The 16,679-nt window shown below is 42.9% G+C and overlaps 1 protein-coding gene across 6 annotated transcripts; it reads right to left on the bottom strand.

Annotated features, from left to right (window-relative positions):
* Positions 1 to 4,748: 4,748 nt before the first annotated feature.
* Positions 4,749 to 16,141, bottom strand: mazb (MYC-associated zinc finger protein b (purine-binding transcription factor)). 6 transcript variants are annotated; one of them, XM_033611591.2, is made up of 7 exons: positions 15,284 to 16,141; positions 14,907 to 15,102; positions 12,350 to 12,780; positions 11,548 to 11,795; positions 9,895 to 9,958; positions 9,200 to 9,371; positions 4,749 to 6,873 (listed from the first exon to the last, which is right to left on the bottom strand). In XM_033611591.2, the coding sequence occupies exons 1-7, from the start codon at positions 15,314 to 15,316 to the stop codon at positions 6,530 to 6,532; spliced, it is 1,488 nt and encodes a 495-aa protein (XP_033467482.1). In that variant the 5' UTR covers positions 15,317 to 16,141; the 3' UTR covers positions 4,749 to 6,529. The 6 variants fall into 6 exon arrangements, with proteins under 6 accessions (XP_033467482.1, XP_033467481.1, XP_033467483.1 ...); XM_033611590.2 differs by having other exon boundaries at positions 14,868 to 15,102; positions 15,284 to 15,466; XM_033611592.2 differs by having other exon boundaries at positions 14,952 to 15,102; positions 15,284 to 15,466.
* Positions 16,142 to 16,679: the final 538 nt, after the last annotated feature.

The raw sequence follows: 16,679 nt of genomic DNA, 5'->3' as shown, positions 1-16,679 counted from the left end.
CTCTGTTACTACCTCTGATGCCAGCTTAAAGGCGAGACAACTCTATCCTCTCATTCTGCAATTGTACCTTTGATACAGAACAGTGAGGCTGTATAACAGAGTGAAATTCACAACTTGAAGAGCAGTGTAAAAAGGGCTAGAGTTTCTTGCTCCTGTGTAGCAGAGGTGGTGGGGCCTTCTGCATGTCTGTGCCCAGGGGCCCATTGTCATATAATCTGCCCATGGTCATACTGGCTGTAAATAATTCTTAACACATACTGTATCCATATCTAATATGTAGTAATAAGGACTTAATCAGTACATGCAACACACAAGTAGGTGAAAGAAATACAAATACATAAAAACATTAAAAAGCAAAAATCATCATTTAAGTACACAAACCTGGGAGATAAAACCTTTCAATTAAATAATATGAAAGTAAGATCGAAAAGAGATAGTGCTCTGTGAGACGGTAAAAAGTTTGCAGAACATTTTACCTTCAGCCTCCTCCACTGCTCCTGTGGAAATCCCAGGAACTGTCTAACTTGCAATGATGTCATTTAAACTTCAGTAAAGTGCTTTAAGTCAAACCAGAAGCCAGTAAGACAAATTGAGCACAATGTTACAGTTTTAGTCACCAGACATTCAGTTTGGAGGTTGAAATAGGAGCTGTCTTGTCTTGAGTGTAAAATTGAATGAAACATCCACTATGAATTACAAGACCATGAAAAGTTCCACTGCAACTGAGAAGATTAATATCTCAAATGTGAAAGAAGAGAGTTAATGTTAAGAAAAAAGTTCAGCTATACAACATAATTGTTTCAAGGTTGAATGAATTCCAGGAGTAACTTTGTTGGAATGAACTTTTTTTGGTGTGCTACTTAAGTATTTTCATTTCCTCTCCAGACTTGCTTTCAGCAGTGTGCAGAGAACGTGTCTAAACTTGTTGTGTTCAGCTTTGCTATACACTGATGGTGATGATAATAGCATACTATAGTTACAGTAATAAAACAAGTTTGTCAAGTCAAACACACAAAGCGTGTGTTTCATTCCTTTGCTCTGTGTTTTGGCTGCTGTCAGTGCAGAGAGTTAGTATCTCTTTGCATGGTTTCTAAACATACCTCACACAGGAAACAGGAAAAGTGATCTTTGCACACTTTGTATTGAGACAGCTGAGCAGGAGAATAAGTAACAAAAATCCAATCCTGCACTGTCACCATTTAATTTATTGACTTACCTTATTCAAACTGTCACTTGACTGAAACTACTGAGTACATTTATCATGAGCGTAGAGTAGAGAGTGCAGGAGCTGATCTTATATCCAGAAAGAAGGCTGACCTCTGGTAATCAACATCAGTTTTTCTGAAATTGTTGGGAAATATTTTGACAACTTCTGTTGCACCTAAGCAAGACTTATGTTGATGTGAAGTCACATTCTCATGGGAGTGTCTCCATTAACAGTGTTAATATGAATTGCCTCTAAAGGCATTTACAAGAATCCACCATGGCTCTGATTGGTTTTCTTTCAGCTACAGTGGATTCTAGCAAATGCCATTAGGAGCAGTAGGACAGTGGTTCCCAACTGGTCCAGCCATGGCGTCCAGATTTCTCCTTAGTCATTTAGTTCCACACAGTTAAATATATTCAGCGTCATACTTGCGTTTGGCCATGTCGTCAAGCTAGTTTGCTGTCTTTGTTAAGTAGCTGTCCATTAATCACTCACTCTACAGCAGGAGACAGCACTTTAAAATAAAAGCTTGGTGCCAGAAATTCAATGTACTTAAAAATAAAATGGAATGAATGAATTTATGGTCTACTTTTGGACCACGACTCACCAACTGGGAACCACTGCAGTAGGAGGCGGCAGGGGAAAAGGATTTTTTTCTGTCTCATGTATGACTGTGTGGATGTGCACCATTCTGCCATGTTCTAGAAACCTGCTGGTTCACACCAATGCAACTAGATAGGATGGTGTATCATCTCTATGCAACAACTCTCTGTACTTCTGTTCTGAGTTCCAGCTTATTCAGGCTTATTTTGTGGATGTGGCTCCTTAAAATATGAATGAGGACAGTGATACTGAGATACTGGCTACAGCTGCATTGGCAGTAGTCATGAAATGGTGAAAAACAGAAGCAAAACAAGCATCAGATGGACTGCACTCATAATAAATACACCACTATAATATATAACCAGCGTCAATTAATCAGTCAGTGAGGGCTGGGCAGGGATGGTGCACATGCCGCAGCAAGCGAACACGCTGTCTGCAGTCATTTTGACCCGACCAGCAAACTTCACTCCAAGCTGATTGGCTGTAGAAACAGGTGATGTGCTTTACGATCTAAAACCAGCAGCCAGCGACTTGACCAGCGGAGTCTCAAATCCAGTTTAGACCAGCGATTCACAAGACAAAGCCATTTTAGAACGGTGTAGAGAAAAGTTGCAGCAGTGAATGTGTGAATCACCAGCAGCTGGTTTTAGAACGTAAAGCATGTCACCTGATTTTACAGTCAATCGGCTTGTAGTGAAGTCTGCTGGTCAAGTCAAAATGGCATATTCGCTTGCTACACCATCCATCTGATCCATCTGATACACGTTTTGTTTTTTGCTGTTTCATCACTGCTACAAATGCAGCTGTAGCCAGTATCTCACTATCACTATCCTAACTCATATTTTAAGAGGCTACAAATTACATTCAGCCACAAAATAAACCTTAAAAGCTGGAAATCAGAACATTAGTACAGAGAGTTGTTGCATAGATGATCCACCATGTCATCTCGTTGCATCAGTGTGAACCAGCAGGGTTTTTAAAACGTTGCAAGTAGTTCCCTGTTTCAACTCGTCTCGTCTTGTTGCAAATCTTTGGCCTGAACTGCTTGGCACACAGGATAAGTTTCAGTTCTGTAACCTCACCACTAGATGTCACTAAATCCTACACACTGGACCTTTAACAAGACAAAAGATGTCTGTGTAGTGGGTGAACAGATCAGCACACAAAACAAAGCCTGTTTACTCTTTTTACTTTAAATTGTCCAAATTACAAAATAATAACATGATCTCTACTTCATCTACAAAATAACATAATATTTATGACTGTATTAAGCATCATTGTTTTTTTTTTTTGCTCTAACAACCTTTTAGACATGCATACTGTTGAGAAATATAAAAATATAAATATAAATACATCCCATTAATATTCTTAATGAATCCATGACTAAGATTTGAAATATTTCATCATAAAAGAATTAAAATGCAGTTGAGTACGATAAGGCATTAAGATGTATCACAAGAGCTGTACAGAATCCTAGAGTAGAGGTATTATTTTTTTTCTTAGTGTGATGGAGAAAACCTAAAATTAACTTTTTTTTAATAAATCACTACTTTTCTCAACAGGAAGAACACATTTCCAAAGAAAAAGAAAAAGGAAGAAAGAAACAACTCTACAAATTCCAAGGTAACATATTAACACAAAACTGAAAAAGCACTCCAGTACAAAACCAGGATTTGTTTACAGCATACCAAGTGGTGTTGTCAATCTCCCATTGTACTTATGACTTTATAAGCCCTTTCTCGACACCACGCCACTCACAAGAAAACTCAAAGCAACCAAAGATATCCAACAGACAAGTGACCATTCCTCACGTGATTAATGTAGAACGATAATGACTTGCGTTCGGAGCATTATGTGCTATACAGAGTTAAATGACTAAATCTAATGCATAAGTTTCACTCATTGGACTGGTACATACAGAAAACAAAAAAGGACTATGGCAATGACAGTTACAATCAAATGAATGGCCGACGATGTTAAAATGTTCTGAGTAAAATCAACACTTTTATAAGTATTATTGTTTACAGCCAACTAATTCGGTGGAACTGCTAAAAAGGTTTCTTTTGTCATGACAGCTCCCTAACGATAAGCATGACTGAGCTAGCTTACTTTCATGCAAAAAGGTAGTTTTCTGGTGCAAGAATTGCCATGTCAGAAGCTGAAGTGTTGATTAGCAGTTTCTTTCTCTTTTTTTTTTTTTTTTTTTTGATGGCCAGACTCAGAGAGGAAGACTCAGAGCAAGAAAATCCAAGAAATCTCAAACCCATTTTGATCCTCGCTGAATCAAACAATAACTATTTAAGGTGCTTGACACTCCTGAACACAACTTTTTTCTTATCTCTGTACCTTTAGGAAACAAATAAACAAGTACATCCCACGATTCCATACCAACCACAACACGTATGGCCTTCTGTCCTGATCAATAAACAGCCCTCTGGAGACTTAAAGGGCAACTTTGGTATTTTTCAAGCTGGACCCTGTTGTCCCATGTTTTTGTGGCCAAGTGACAAACAGGAAATAGCATTTTTGAAATTGGTCCAGTATTAAGCAAGCCATGACATGGGCTGCAACGTAACCGATTGGGGCATTTGTGCGCCATCAATTGACAACTACAAGTGCTTGTTTTTGCCACTGACAGGCTCAGATTATTATTATAATGGCGACACACCAGGAAGATTGAGCTGGATTTTTTACCTGCTACACAGACGGTCTTTGTAGCATGTGGGTTGCTGTTAGCTTCTCTGTGTGCACACTGATATGCAATGAGTGATGATGCAGCTGATTATGGAGGGTCTGGAAGCGTTGGCTACATTAACTGGTGCTAAATTAATTAATATTTTAACTACAGAATGCACTGATTTAATTGATTTAATGTGAAACGTAACAACGTAGTTGCTCTGCTGCTTCGCATTACCTCTACCTCTACAATGACGTATTAATTTTTTTTTTTTTTTCTAAAGATATTTTTTGGGGTGTTTTTGCCTTTAATTAACAGGGCAGTTAGGCGTGAAGGGGGGAGAGAGAGAGAGGGAATGACATGCAGCAAAGGACCACAGGCTGGAGTCGAACCCGGGCCGCTGCGGCAACAGCCTTGTACACGGGGTGCCTGTTCTATCCACTAAGCCACAGATGTCCCAGACATATTCAATTTTATCATTTTAAACACAAGGTACTCGCCTTTAGAGGGCTGCAGAGCCATGTGTACAGAAAAAAAAGAAGAGCTACGTTAAAATAACGTTGGGCAAGCGCTGCTTCTGTGGTCAGTGTAGCAGCTTCAGTTGATTATAATGGACGCCCTCTACTGTGGGCATGCTGCAGATGTGTTGCGCCCAATCTGTGTCCCATGTATTTGTACATTGTGGAAAGGATCCCTGCAGAGATAGAGGTTTTTGTTTAGGAACAAGATCATTTTTGTTTGACCAGAAATAGCCCCAAAATCGCTATCGGCAAACTCACCAGACTCCATTTAAATAAACAGTAATTTTAGCCTGTATAGATCCAGCATATATTCACATCTAACTGGGTGAATTAAGGTTTGATTTCAACCAAACCAGAGCTGTTGATTGTTGGAACAGTGGAAAGATGAACCAAGATGGCTTTTATGAGTTAATTTTGTTTCTGTCACCTTAGAATGAAGAGTGTTTTACAATAATAAAATTACTGTTTATTTAAATTGAGTCTGGTGGGTTTGGTGATAGCGATTTCAGGGCTGTTTCTGGTTAAACAAAAAGGCCTATCTCTGTCGGGGTACTTTCCATAATGGTGTCAGACACTTATAATATTAATCTGAGCCTGTCAGTGGCAAAAACAAACACTTTTAGTTGATGTAGATTGACGGTGCACAATTGCCCTTAACATTACACTGCAGCCTGTTGCTGTTGCCAGCTGCAGCGCTCTTGCTTAATACTGGACCAGTTTCAAGAATTGTTGTTCCTATTAGTTAGTTAGACACTAAAACGTGGGGAAAAAGGGTCCAGGTAAGAAAAAAAAAATACCAAAGCTACCCTTTAATAAACTGGCATTACAGCTTTGCAAAAATCAAATGTTGATTTTAGTTTTGTCAACAAACAAGCTAACATGCTAGCAGAGCCCTGACTTACGCGCACACCCAAAACACACAACTTCCCCTCTAAAGTGTTTCTTCGTTACGTTTTCTATGAGCTATTTTCTGCCTACTACTTCTTAACGCAAGCCATTTGGATTCTTAGTAAGTGAGCTGCAAAATGGAGGTAAGATCAGAGCTGGTGAGAGATATACAGTACTTGGTGCACTTGCAGAGAGCAGCCAATGCCAGGGTTGAGGGGAGGGACAGAGAGAGAGGGCAGAGAGGGGACAGTAATACAGTAGATGCTCACAATACCACAGTTTCACTGGAGTCCTCAATGCACGAGAGCACTCGGGAATATTTGGGCAGCACATCCATGTTTGTCGTTAGTGTCAATGAAGCCGCTGCAGCCACAAAGGTCCCTCTCTCCATGACTTCATTGCTCTATTAATACAGCTTCCTTTTCTCCGATGCTCCAGCTCTGCAGCTCTGACGTGATACTGCCCTTGAATGCTGACTGGAGTTAATCTCTCCCCACCTTTTAATCCTAACCTTACCTATAAGTGGGGACATTACAAAACTGAAACCGGATCAGCATCTACGCGTAACTTTGACCTTCTCTAACCTTGCCCTCTGTTAAGGGACTGAGGTTATTATTGCCGCGCTCTCTACTGCTAACTGTGGGACTGTGGTGCTGCGATGCTAGAGCAGTCTGTGACGAGCAGGTCCACCACCGTGTTGCCAGTGACATACACAGTAGGCGCTGTCACCATGTTGCTAAGGGAGACAGAGCTGCTGGCAGCCACATTAGAGGTGATGGGGCTCGGGGCACCCTGGTTGTTGCTATGGGTGCCCATGTGACCCTGGAGCTGAGTGGGTGTCTTGCAGTGGACGCCGCACAAGTGGCAGACGAGTATGCCGCCTGAGGCTGTGCCACCGAATCCGCCCGGACTGTCCTTCCACTCCTGGCCATGGTGCTTCTGGGCATGGACACGAAGGTATGTCAGTGTGGTGAAACCTGAGGGAGGAGAGTGGAAATGACTCTTAGTTGTTTCAGTGAGAAATATAGATGTTATAGCTTGTTCATTCAGCACTGAGCCAACAGAAGATCCAAGCAAATTCAAATCCACACAGTTGTCAACATGAAGTAACAAGTCATAAAGCGACGTCTACGGCTGAGCAGTTAAAAAATTATGACACCAGTACCAATACCAGTACCCTCGAGGTGCTTTCAGACCTAGAGTTGTCTTGCTTGGTCCGAATCAAGGAGCTATTTTGTTACAAAGTTGTATAATTTTCGTAGAGTTTGGTTGCATCCCGGCATGCTCAACTTCCAACTCTGACAAATACACTGTGCTCCACTTCACCACACCACAAACTGTATGGGCTGTAGCTGTTGTGGTAGTGGGCCAATCAAAGAACCCTTGTGGTGATGGCTGCAAGCAAAACTATAAGAAGAAGAATTTTTTTTTCTAGATCTGGGTATCGTTTATTAGGTATCGAGTACAGATACCCAGCACCTGCTGACATCTGATCTTGCTTATGCAGAGTACATGGCCACAAATGACTAAAACTGACCTCTAAAGGTAAATAATAATAGGCATGTCCCGATCCGATCACGTGATCGGAAATCGGGGCCGATCACGTGGTTTCAGACTCGATCGGAATCGGAAGTTGTCACCGTGTCAGCTGACTGTTTAGTACGTGTGTGTGGCTGAACTGTTTCACTGCTGACTTCCAAGCAGCTGTTGTTGTTGATGTTTGAGTGCTACAGACCCCAGCAGCAACAACAGTCACTGCAGCTTCTACTGAGAGCGAGTCAGACGTAACGCACGTGAGAGAGACACACGGACAGACTGCGCAGATGTCGCGGACATCGTTAAACTTCTCACACTGTTGTGTGACGGCAGATACAGAACCAGGTATTTATTTAAAGTTAGAGAGGGAGAAGGAGTGAGGTGAGCTGGGTGAGGGAGGGAGGGAGGGAATGAGGGAGGGAGAAGGAGCGGGGGGGCTATTGTAAGCTATTTTATTTTTGACCAAATGTTCTTGTTGTTGACTAATGGATAATGGAATTAATGTTATACCGTGGAGCTACTGTATACTGTACTGTTAGATTCATTAGCAAATAGCTGTTTACTGACATATCCAGCAGGTATAGAACAACAATATTCACCCTCCTGAGGGAAATATCTGTTCTGCTAAAAGCTCCACTATGTCCATCAGCTAGTCCCTACTTGGGTCTGTGCGTTAGTTTGTGCTGGGGAGGTCATGTACAGTGGATTTATCAGAGCTTTTTCACTGAGAACAGCTGCCTGCTGTGGCTGGAAATAACTGAAACGGTTAATGCCGACATTATGCCAAACAACATTTCAAATTATTTTATTGTCGCAGATTTAATATCATATTATAATCAGGAGAGTTTGACCTCAGTTGGTGCAGGCTCTTGTGACCTCAATTGTTGGGTGTAAAGTGATCATAAAACTCAGTCTCATCTTCTCTGATGTTCAAATAAAATCAAACATGTTTAATATTATCTAAGTTTTAATCTTGGCTCATGCAAATACTGAAGTTCAAGGGCAAGAGGACTGTCTACAACCGATTGCTGGATTCACTCCACCACCAAACAGGAAGCAGCAAACAGGGTAGACAGTAAAGAACATGAACAGGTTCTTTTGTATTGTGGAAAAGGAGGTGAAACTGGTGAAGTTGTGAAGTGAACATGAACTGGTGTTTAATGTGGTGTGTATCTGAAGCGCCAACCAAAACTTATTTTAGGGAGGAATCTTAATTTTTGAAACTTGTCGCCTCTCATTATCACGGTCTCCTACCACTAAAATAGAGCAGCTAACCAACGGAGGCTGGTCGTGAGTTTAGGCAACAAATCAAAAATGTAAAGATAAAAACATACAGTTTATTTTTTTTAGATTATATTAATCCAGAATTGACAAGAATACTGTCGACGTATGGTACATTTTATTTTGTGTTTCGAGTCATGCGTTTTTGTGGACACGTAAATAATTCTTAATATGTCATATTTCTTAAAGGGAGTTTGGTGTAAAATGTTCCACCAGAAGCAGGATGGGATGTCTTTAGATATGAGAGGGCGTCAGACTTTAGTCCTTTAAAAGTCTTGTTGTGTATGACAGGCATTAGACGCAGACTGGAAAACCAAAACACGCAGGTGAAAGATGCTTTAAAGCTCCACAGAGCTGAGGATAACTGCAGAGCTGAGGAGAAGTCTCTGTGGGGTGTATTACGTGTAGTAACATTAACAATTAATGTAAAAATATTGATGTTAGCTACTTTAATGTAAACTAATAAATTAAAGCGTGTGTACTTACTGCGGTTGCAGAGATGGCAGGCGTGGTGCTGTGACTGGTTGTGCACCCTCATGTGATCTGTGATGTAAGCGGCAGACAGGAGCTTGCCACAGATGTGGCAGGGGACTTTCTCCTCGTGGCGAATCATGTGTGCACGCAAACGATCCTTCGTGGCAAAGCTGGACTCACAGGTCTGAAAAAAGACGGAGGACAGGGTGATTGTAGAGAAACATATAAAAGCAAAAGCCTGTGCACACGTAATGCACACGTAAATCAGCCAAGTTTTAAGAACCAATTTAAGATGCTCTACAACTCTTTATGGAAAATAACCTCACATACTGTAACAAACACACATATAATGTATAGTATGCACACTGAGTATGTTTGTCATGCTCAGGTGAGTATCAGACTTTAAGCTGCTGCATGTAAACATAATACAACAATCACAGTGAGATACATGCTGCACTCTGTTTCGGAAAGACATGTACTCTATCCAGATCAGTTTCCATGGTAATGCTCTCAATGTTCATTCACTCATGTCAACAGATATCAGCCGAAGACGCAGATTAAAGTGCAGCAATGTACAAAACCTCAACCTTGAGTCATCGGGAACACAGTGCATGTAAACACGGTCATTGTTAACATGAATGGACTGAAAAAAAACGATGCTGTGTGCAGCTGATAGAAGAGGATGTTACAGAGTAAACATGACTCACCGGGCATTTAAAGGGTCGCTCTGAGGAGTGCACCTGTCTGACGTGACTGTTTAGATGGTCCGGCCTTGAGAGAGAAAGAGAGTCAATGTGTTAGGACACTATCAGTTATAGGCCTCCCTTTAAAGTGGAAAAAAAACACGTATTTGCTTTCTTGTCAAGACTTAGACAGGAAGATAAATACCACTCTCATGTCTGTGTGCTGAATATGTAGCTACAGGTAGCAGCCAGCTCTCTTAGCTTAGTTACTGGTCCCAGTCTAGAAACAGTCAGGCACATAATAGCAAATCGTCATTTCTACATCTAATTTTTGAAAAGATTAAATGAGTGAGATATAACGTTATCATTAGTGAGATTTAGAGGTGCTGGTGGGCAGATTTTGTTTTGTCCAGACAGAGCCAGGCTAGCTGTTTCCAGTCTTTATGCTAAGCTAAGCTAAAGGATGTCTTTCTCCTTGACGAACTTGATCCTGACAGAGTGGGCCCTTTTTAAATGATCTATAGCGCATGGTCTAAAGCGTGTCCAGCTCCAATTTTGCTACTTAAACGGCCCATAATCTGGGCACCAAGTAAGGCGCAAAGGGGCAAAGGTGTTGTATTTAGTCCCTTAATTAATCATAGGTGTGTTCTAGGCCTGATATGATTTCAACCAATTCAAGTGTCATCTTCCATTCCCTTTAAAAGCCAGGTGCACCTGGGGCTCTGCTATTATAAGGCTGATTCAGCAAATTGGAGAAGCGAGCCATTTTCTGCTGAGAGTAATGCAGTAAGAGCGGTGATGTCACTGCAGCAAATATTGTGAGACATATAAGCAGCAAAACTTAAAACTATAGTTATAAAGTTAACAGAAGAAACAGAACTAGACTGAAGTTGTGCTGCTCCTCGTGTGTAAATGCGCCTAGCATCTCTTAATGTGGATTTGGACAGCAGCTCTGCTCTGCTCTCTGCTGTGTTCACATTTTAGAGAATCAAATTTTTCTCATTGATGAGGTAATATTCACCCATCCACAACACATCCGTGAATCCATGGGTGTGTAACAAGCAGAGTTTGTTGTGAACTAGCATCTTACTATCTGAATAATGCGTCCTTTAAGTAGCAGGAAGACCACGTTTTAGTTTGTCAGTGCCACAATCTCTTTCTGCTACCTAAAAATAGCAATGCGCCAACAATGCCAGTGAACACACCTCATTTTAAGACCTACACGCCCCTGGGTACACAGAGGGGAAGAGGTACATTTATTCATTTTCTGTAATCGCTTATTCTGTTAGGGGTAGCTGTGGGGTGGAGCCTGTCCCCGCTGACACTGAGCGAGAGGCGGGGTACACCCTGGACAGGTCACCAGACTATCACAGGGCTGACATGTAGAGACAGGCAACCATTCACATGGGGAATTTAGAGTCACCAATTAATCTGCATGTCTTTGGACTGTGGGAGGAAGCTGGAGTACGCAGAGAAAACCCACGCTGACACAGGGAGAACATGCAAACCCTCTTGCTGTGAAGCGACAATGCTAACCACTGTCCACTGTGCCGTCCAGGAAAAAGTACATTTGCTACTTAAAACACCGCCGGTCTGAAACTAGCAGTGGGACACTTAGTACCCGATTTAAGATAGGGCCCTATATGTTTTTAGACTTAAACTGTTCCGCATCGTCACCTGGAGAAAGCCTTGCCACAGTGGGGGCAGACATAGGGTTTTTCCACACCACCCTGGTGGGAGCGCACGTGGTGGCTCATGCGGTCCTTCCTCTTAAAGCGCTGCTGGCAGATTGGACAGGAAAACGGCTTTTCGTCTGAGTGAGACAGGCGGTGGCGGTTGAGGTGGTAGACGTCGCGGAACGCCTTGCCACAGGTCTCGCAGGCGTGGTTCTTCCTCACCGGGTTCGGGTTGGGATTTGCAGGCCGCTGAGACAACACAAACAAGCAAATACACAAACTACAGAGTTTAGATGGAAAGAAGAATTACACATACATAATACATTCAGTGTTACATATTGTCATGTTTTTATGTCTTTGTTGCATGCAAATGCACACTGATATTTCCGCCTGATTTGTACCAAAGTTGCAAAACATGTCTGACAGTTGGTTCGCGTGTTAGATTAACTCCCTCCCACTGGATTTAAAGTCTTTATCTGCTTTCACACTGTTTGTGTTACAGAGAACATGCAGGGGAGCGTGGGGGGGCTTCTAGCACGTTGTTTCTCAAACTGGGGACCAGTGCCAAACCCTGGGATGAAATTTACTGGTCCCTGAGCTGATAATTGTACATGGACATTTTGTAGACTTTAACACACAGGAGAGTTTCAGTCAGATGCAGCAGGAGACACACAGTAACTGCTTGTAAGATCCAAAAAAAAAAAAAAAGGTGGCAAACCGTCCCTGTGGCCAGGCAGCTAGAGAAACAACATGCTTGAAGGTTTGGGGTTGACGACAGCCATCTCCACAAGGCCCTGACCCACCTGTACTGTCGCCCCTGTGGCCATGACGACAGCAGCAGGAGGCGGAGCATGGGGGTTAACACTAGCCATTACGTTAGCCATGGCAACCCCTTCACCATCCTGACTACCCAGGGGAGGCTGCTGGGCCCCCGCCAGCACGCCGGGAGGGGCGAGAGTGGGAGGTGCGGAGAGGTGTAGCAGGGAGAGGGGAACAGTGGGCCTCTCCGCCCTCCCTCCGGCCCCCACCGCCATCGCCGACGGGGCCGCCACCGCCACCGCAACCTGGCCGGCTGCTCCCTCCTTTGCCCCCTCCGCCTGCTCTCTGGCCCTGTCCTTCATGCGTACCCCAGTGTGGACCGACTGGTGCCGCCGCAGGTTGTAGTTGTTCTTGAACTGCTTGTTGCAGATGGCACAGATGTGGGGCACGCGGGGCGGCCGAGACACTGGCTTCACTGGACCACAAGGAGGCGGGAGGAGAGACAGAGAGGTGTTAATTTCCAGTAAATTTATTTTGAATTTTTGAAATAGTCATTTAAAGTAATCTTTCAAGCAAATTTGGTAACAATAACATCTAACAGGTTTAGAGAGTAAATGACAAGTCAAACAGAGATGACATATTCAATATGTGTCAATGAAGACAGCAATAAGCAAAATGAGCTGCTGTAAAGCATCGTCCCAGTCAAGCCTGTTTTGGTAATCTGCAGGTGAACACATATGTAAGCATGAAACTAGGAGTGAAATAATTGTTGTTGCTGTCTTGTTTTCCATCAGGGTTAATTAAATATCTTTGGGTTTTAGACTGTTGGTTGGATAAAATAACCAATTTGAAGATGAAACTGTAACGGTTTAATGGCAACAATAATCAAAACTTATCGTCTAGTCAGTTAAATTTGAGAAAATAGTGAAAAAACTCAAGTTGACATCTTTATGTTGCTTATTTTGTCTGGCCAACAGTCCCAAATCAAAAATAAAATCCAGTTTACTGTCACAGAGGCCAACACAAACTATTAAATGTTCAAATCTGAGACACTGAAGCTGTTAAGAAACTTTAAATAGTTTCTTTTAACTTTCAATACTCAATTTCCGCAGTATTGATACACCAGTACACGCTGCGCTCCTTTGCTTGGTCTGATCGTCATTCTGCTGTTTTCTGCTACTGACCAAGAAAAAAAGTCATCCCTGTAATGTTATAGCAATGTTACATTTATCTTTTAATAGAAATTGGAAATTTTATGCCCTCAAGGTCAATTTTTACCCGCTTCTGTTGAGAAATTGATCGACTAATTGTTTCAACTCAAATCACAGGTTGTAGCTCTAAAAAGCATCAAGGCTTGATGTAGTTTTCATGATGTTTAAATGAAAGTTTAACCATAGACAAGTCGACTACACTAAAAGTAAGAAAACATTTAGAAAACAGTCAAAACTGAGCGAAACATGGCGATATCCATAGACGAGGATGTAAATTTGAGAATCCTAGGATAGCGAAGAAATGACCTACCCTTCTCTTCCTGTGATTGGCTAGTACTCGTTGCCTTCATTGGTTGGATTGGTTAGGAAAACACATTGCCACTACCGGGGCACAGCACATCATATGCCGCCCCTGGCACACACTGGATGTGTTGCGCTGCAGCCCGTCAACAGACGACCGAGCAAAGTTAACTACTTTTACTAAAAGATCTGTACTTCCTCCATCTTTGCATTAGCATAAAATCATGTGTGGAGAGCCCCTAATTAAACTTGATTTCTCACCTAAAGAGCCGATCTCGAGAGCCATGACTGGCCCGGCAATATCTTTTTAGCCATTGCCTTTACAACGACGGGATTGTGGGTCATTTAGCTCGGGATATTTCTCGACCTCAACAAGTCTCTCCTCATCCATTCTTTGTCACACACAGAGTTCTGTTTGCATCAATGGTGAGGAGTCGAGCTGCCATAGGAGCAGAGAAAAAGAGCTGCTACGGGAGCTTGTATGTAAAAGTAGAGTGCATTTAATTCTGGGGGTGGCAAAGCTGGAAATAGGACAGCGGCGTGCTACAGGGCCGTGCATCCTGGAGAGCCGATGTGCATGTAGCCCCCACTGGTTTTGGGTTGTACATTGAAAATAAAAGGGATGTATTTTTTAATGTGAGGCCTTTGCCGGGAGTGTGTTTTGGCCTTGAGGCAGGCTATTCCTTCACCATCCTAGGATTTGCAAATTTGCGAGGAGATAGATATAAACGTCTTATTCTGAGGTGATTATTTCTGCCAATATATCCCCATAAATCCTACACACTGGACCTTTAATCAAATAAATACTGAGAAACACTGATGTTGAACAACGTGTCCTGATAACCCGGATGTTCAGATGTTGAATTTTAGGTGTCTAAAATCTGAAAAATCCAATTTGAGCGACCAGATCACTCTGACTTTTTAGAGCCAGATAAATCTCGTGGAATTTACGCAATTTGAATTTTTGGGGTTCTTGAAATATATACCAAAATATTCCATCTTTTCACCTGCAAATGACCAAAATGAAAGTCCCTGGGATTATATCACCTGCCTGAATCCTCCCCATGAGAGTAGAGTGTTGTGTATTTACTCTTGTCAGCTCCACAGGTGTAGGATGCAGTGCAGTGTCCCTCACCAGGCAGGGGTTCCTCACTGAGAGCAGCAGTGTCCACAGTCGAAGGAGGCTGTGCTATGTGCTCTGTGGGTGGGGTTTGGGGAGAACTCGTATGCACGGGCATGAGCTCTGATTGGAGGCTCCCCTCCACTTGGTTTTGGGTGGGAGTATTCTGGAGAAGCAAGCAGAAGGCCATCACCAAATGTAAACACAAGTCCCAGCATTATCTTGAAGTGCTAGGTTGAAATAGGAGATGTGAGGGCTGTGGGGCTGCTGGGGGTACACAATGTGAGAAAATGCGCGCAGTGACAATGAGAGCAGAAAGAGAGGCCAGAAATGCTCAGCAAGCCTACCTGGAAGAGAAAATTGCTCCAAGCAGCATCCATTTTGCGCCACAGCGATGGAGATTATAACGTCAGCTCCTGATTGAGATCGAGGAGGGCAGCCTTTGCATGGTTTTGATCGGCCCACCGGTGATCGAGGCGCAAACAGTCGCCTGTCCTGCAGCAGAGACGCCGGGCTCCTGGATTTTCTTGCGAAACGTGAATAAAGTCGTCCGCAAAAATATGTTTTTCTCATTGAGGTAGCCTAATGCTGTCAATTAAAATGCACGCAGCTGTTGACTAACGCAGGCTGCAGCACACAGGCAGGAGTGGAGCAGGCCAGCTCCTATAATGGCCTGCTTCTCTTCTCACTTTGGTGTCTAACTTTCATTCACCAAACACCAACCTTCACTAAAACGCCACATCACACAACCAAAGTGCTCTCAAAGCCCACCAAAAAGCGCATTTTACACTATCACACTTTCGCAATAAACACAAACCACTCTACGGGAAATAAATGCATTTGTACGCAAGAGAACATGAAAAATATGAGTTATAACACACGTATCTGGCAGCACAGCAACTCATGCTTTGTTTTTTAATTTATGAATCTATTTTTCCGATTTCCCCCAATAGGCCAATCGGGTGTTTGTCGAAGCCTCGTTGTTGGATTCAAGCCCTGACCCCGGCGAGCGGCGCTCTCGCCGGGCCGCAGCCTATCGCTCCACCTCGGCCGTTCAGCTGCGAGGATGTCATCTTTCTTTTTTTATCGCCCGCTCTCCCTCCTCCCTCCCTGTCTCTTTCTTCCTTTTCTTTTTTAATTCCTCTTTCTTCTCCCCCTCCTCTCCTTTTCTCGCACCGCTATGTCCCACTTGCTCTTAAAGGGATAGGGTTTCCTCTTTGGACACCCCCCTCTCATTTCCGTCTCCCTCGGCGGGGCCCGTCCTCTTCCCTTCCTTCCTGGGTTTGTGGGCCGACACAAAATGCGCCACGGTCGTGTCGGTCGGTTGTTTTTTTTCCTGTCTCCTTCCCGAGGCCAGCTGGAGCAGATCTCCTGCCTGCACCGCAGAAAACAGCAGGAATGACTTTCCATTAACGGCCAGATTACAGACGCATCTTAAAGGGCAGTGCGCACAGAGCCTGCCTGTCGGCCTATAATAATGATGTCAGAGTCAGATATAGTACACAGGACGGAGAGCTGCTCGGCATAAACACACAATGGATGACAAACACTTCAGAATTAATGTGCATAAAAATACATATTCAAATATAATACAGGTACCCTTAATATATATATATATATATATATGTATATGTATATGTATATATATATATATATATATACCTCCAATTACCGAGAAATTACAGTTGAGTAATGGACTAATAAACAAAATTATTAGGGACTGTTCATTACTTATGAGGGGGT

Source organism: Epinephelus lanceolatus, chromosome 21, assembly GCF_041903045.1.
Source record: "Epinephelus lanceolatus isolate andai-2023 chromosome 21, ASM4190304v1, whole genome shotgun sequence".
In the NCBI taxonomy this organism is placed as follows: domain Eukaryota; kingdom Metazoa; phylum Chordata; class Actinopteri; order Perciformes; family Serranidae; genus Epinephelus; species Epinephelus lanceolatus.
This window is presented reverse-complemented; position numbering and strand designations above follow the sequence as displayed.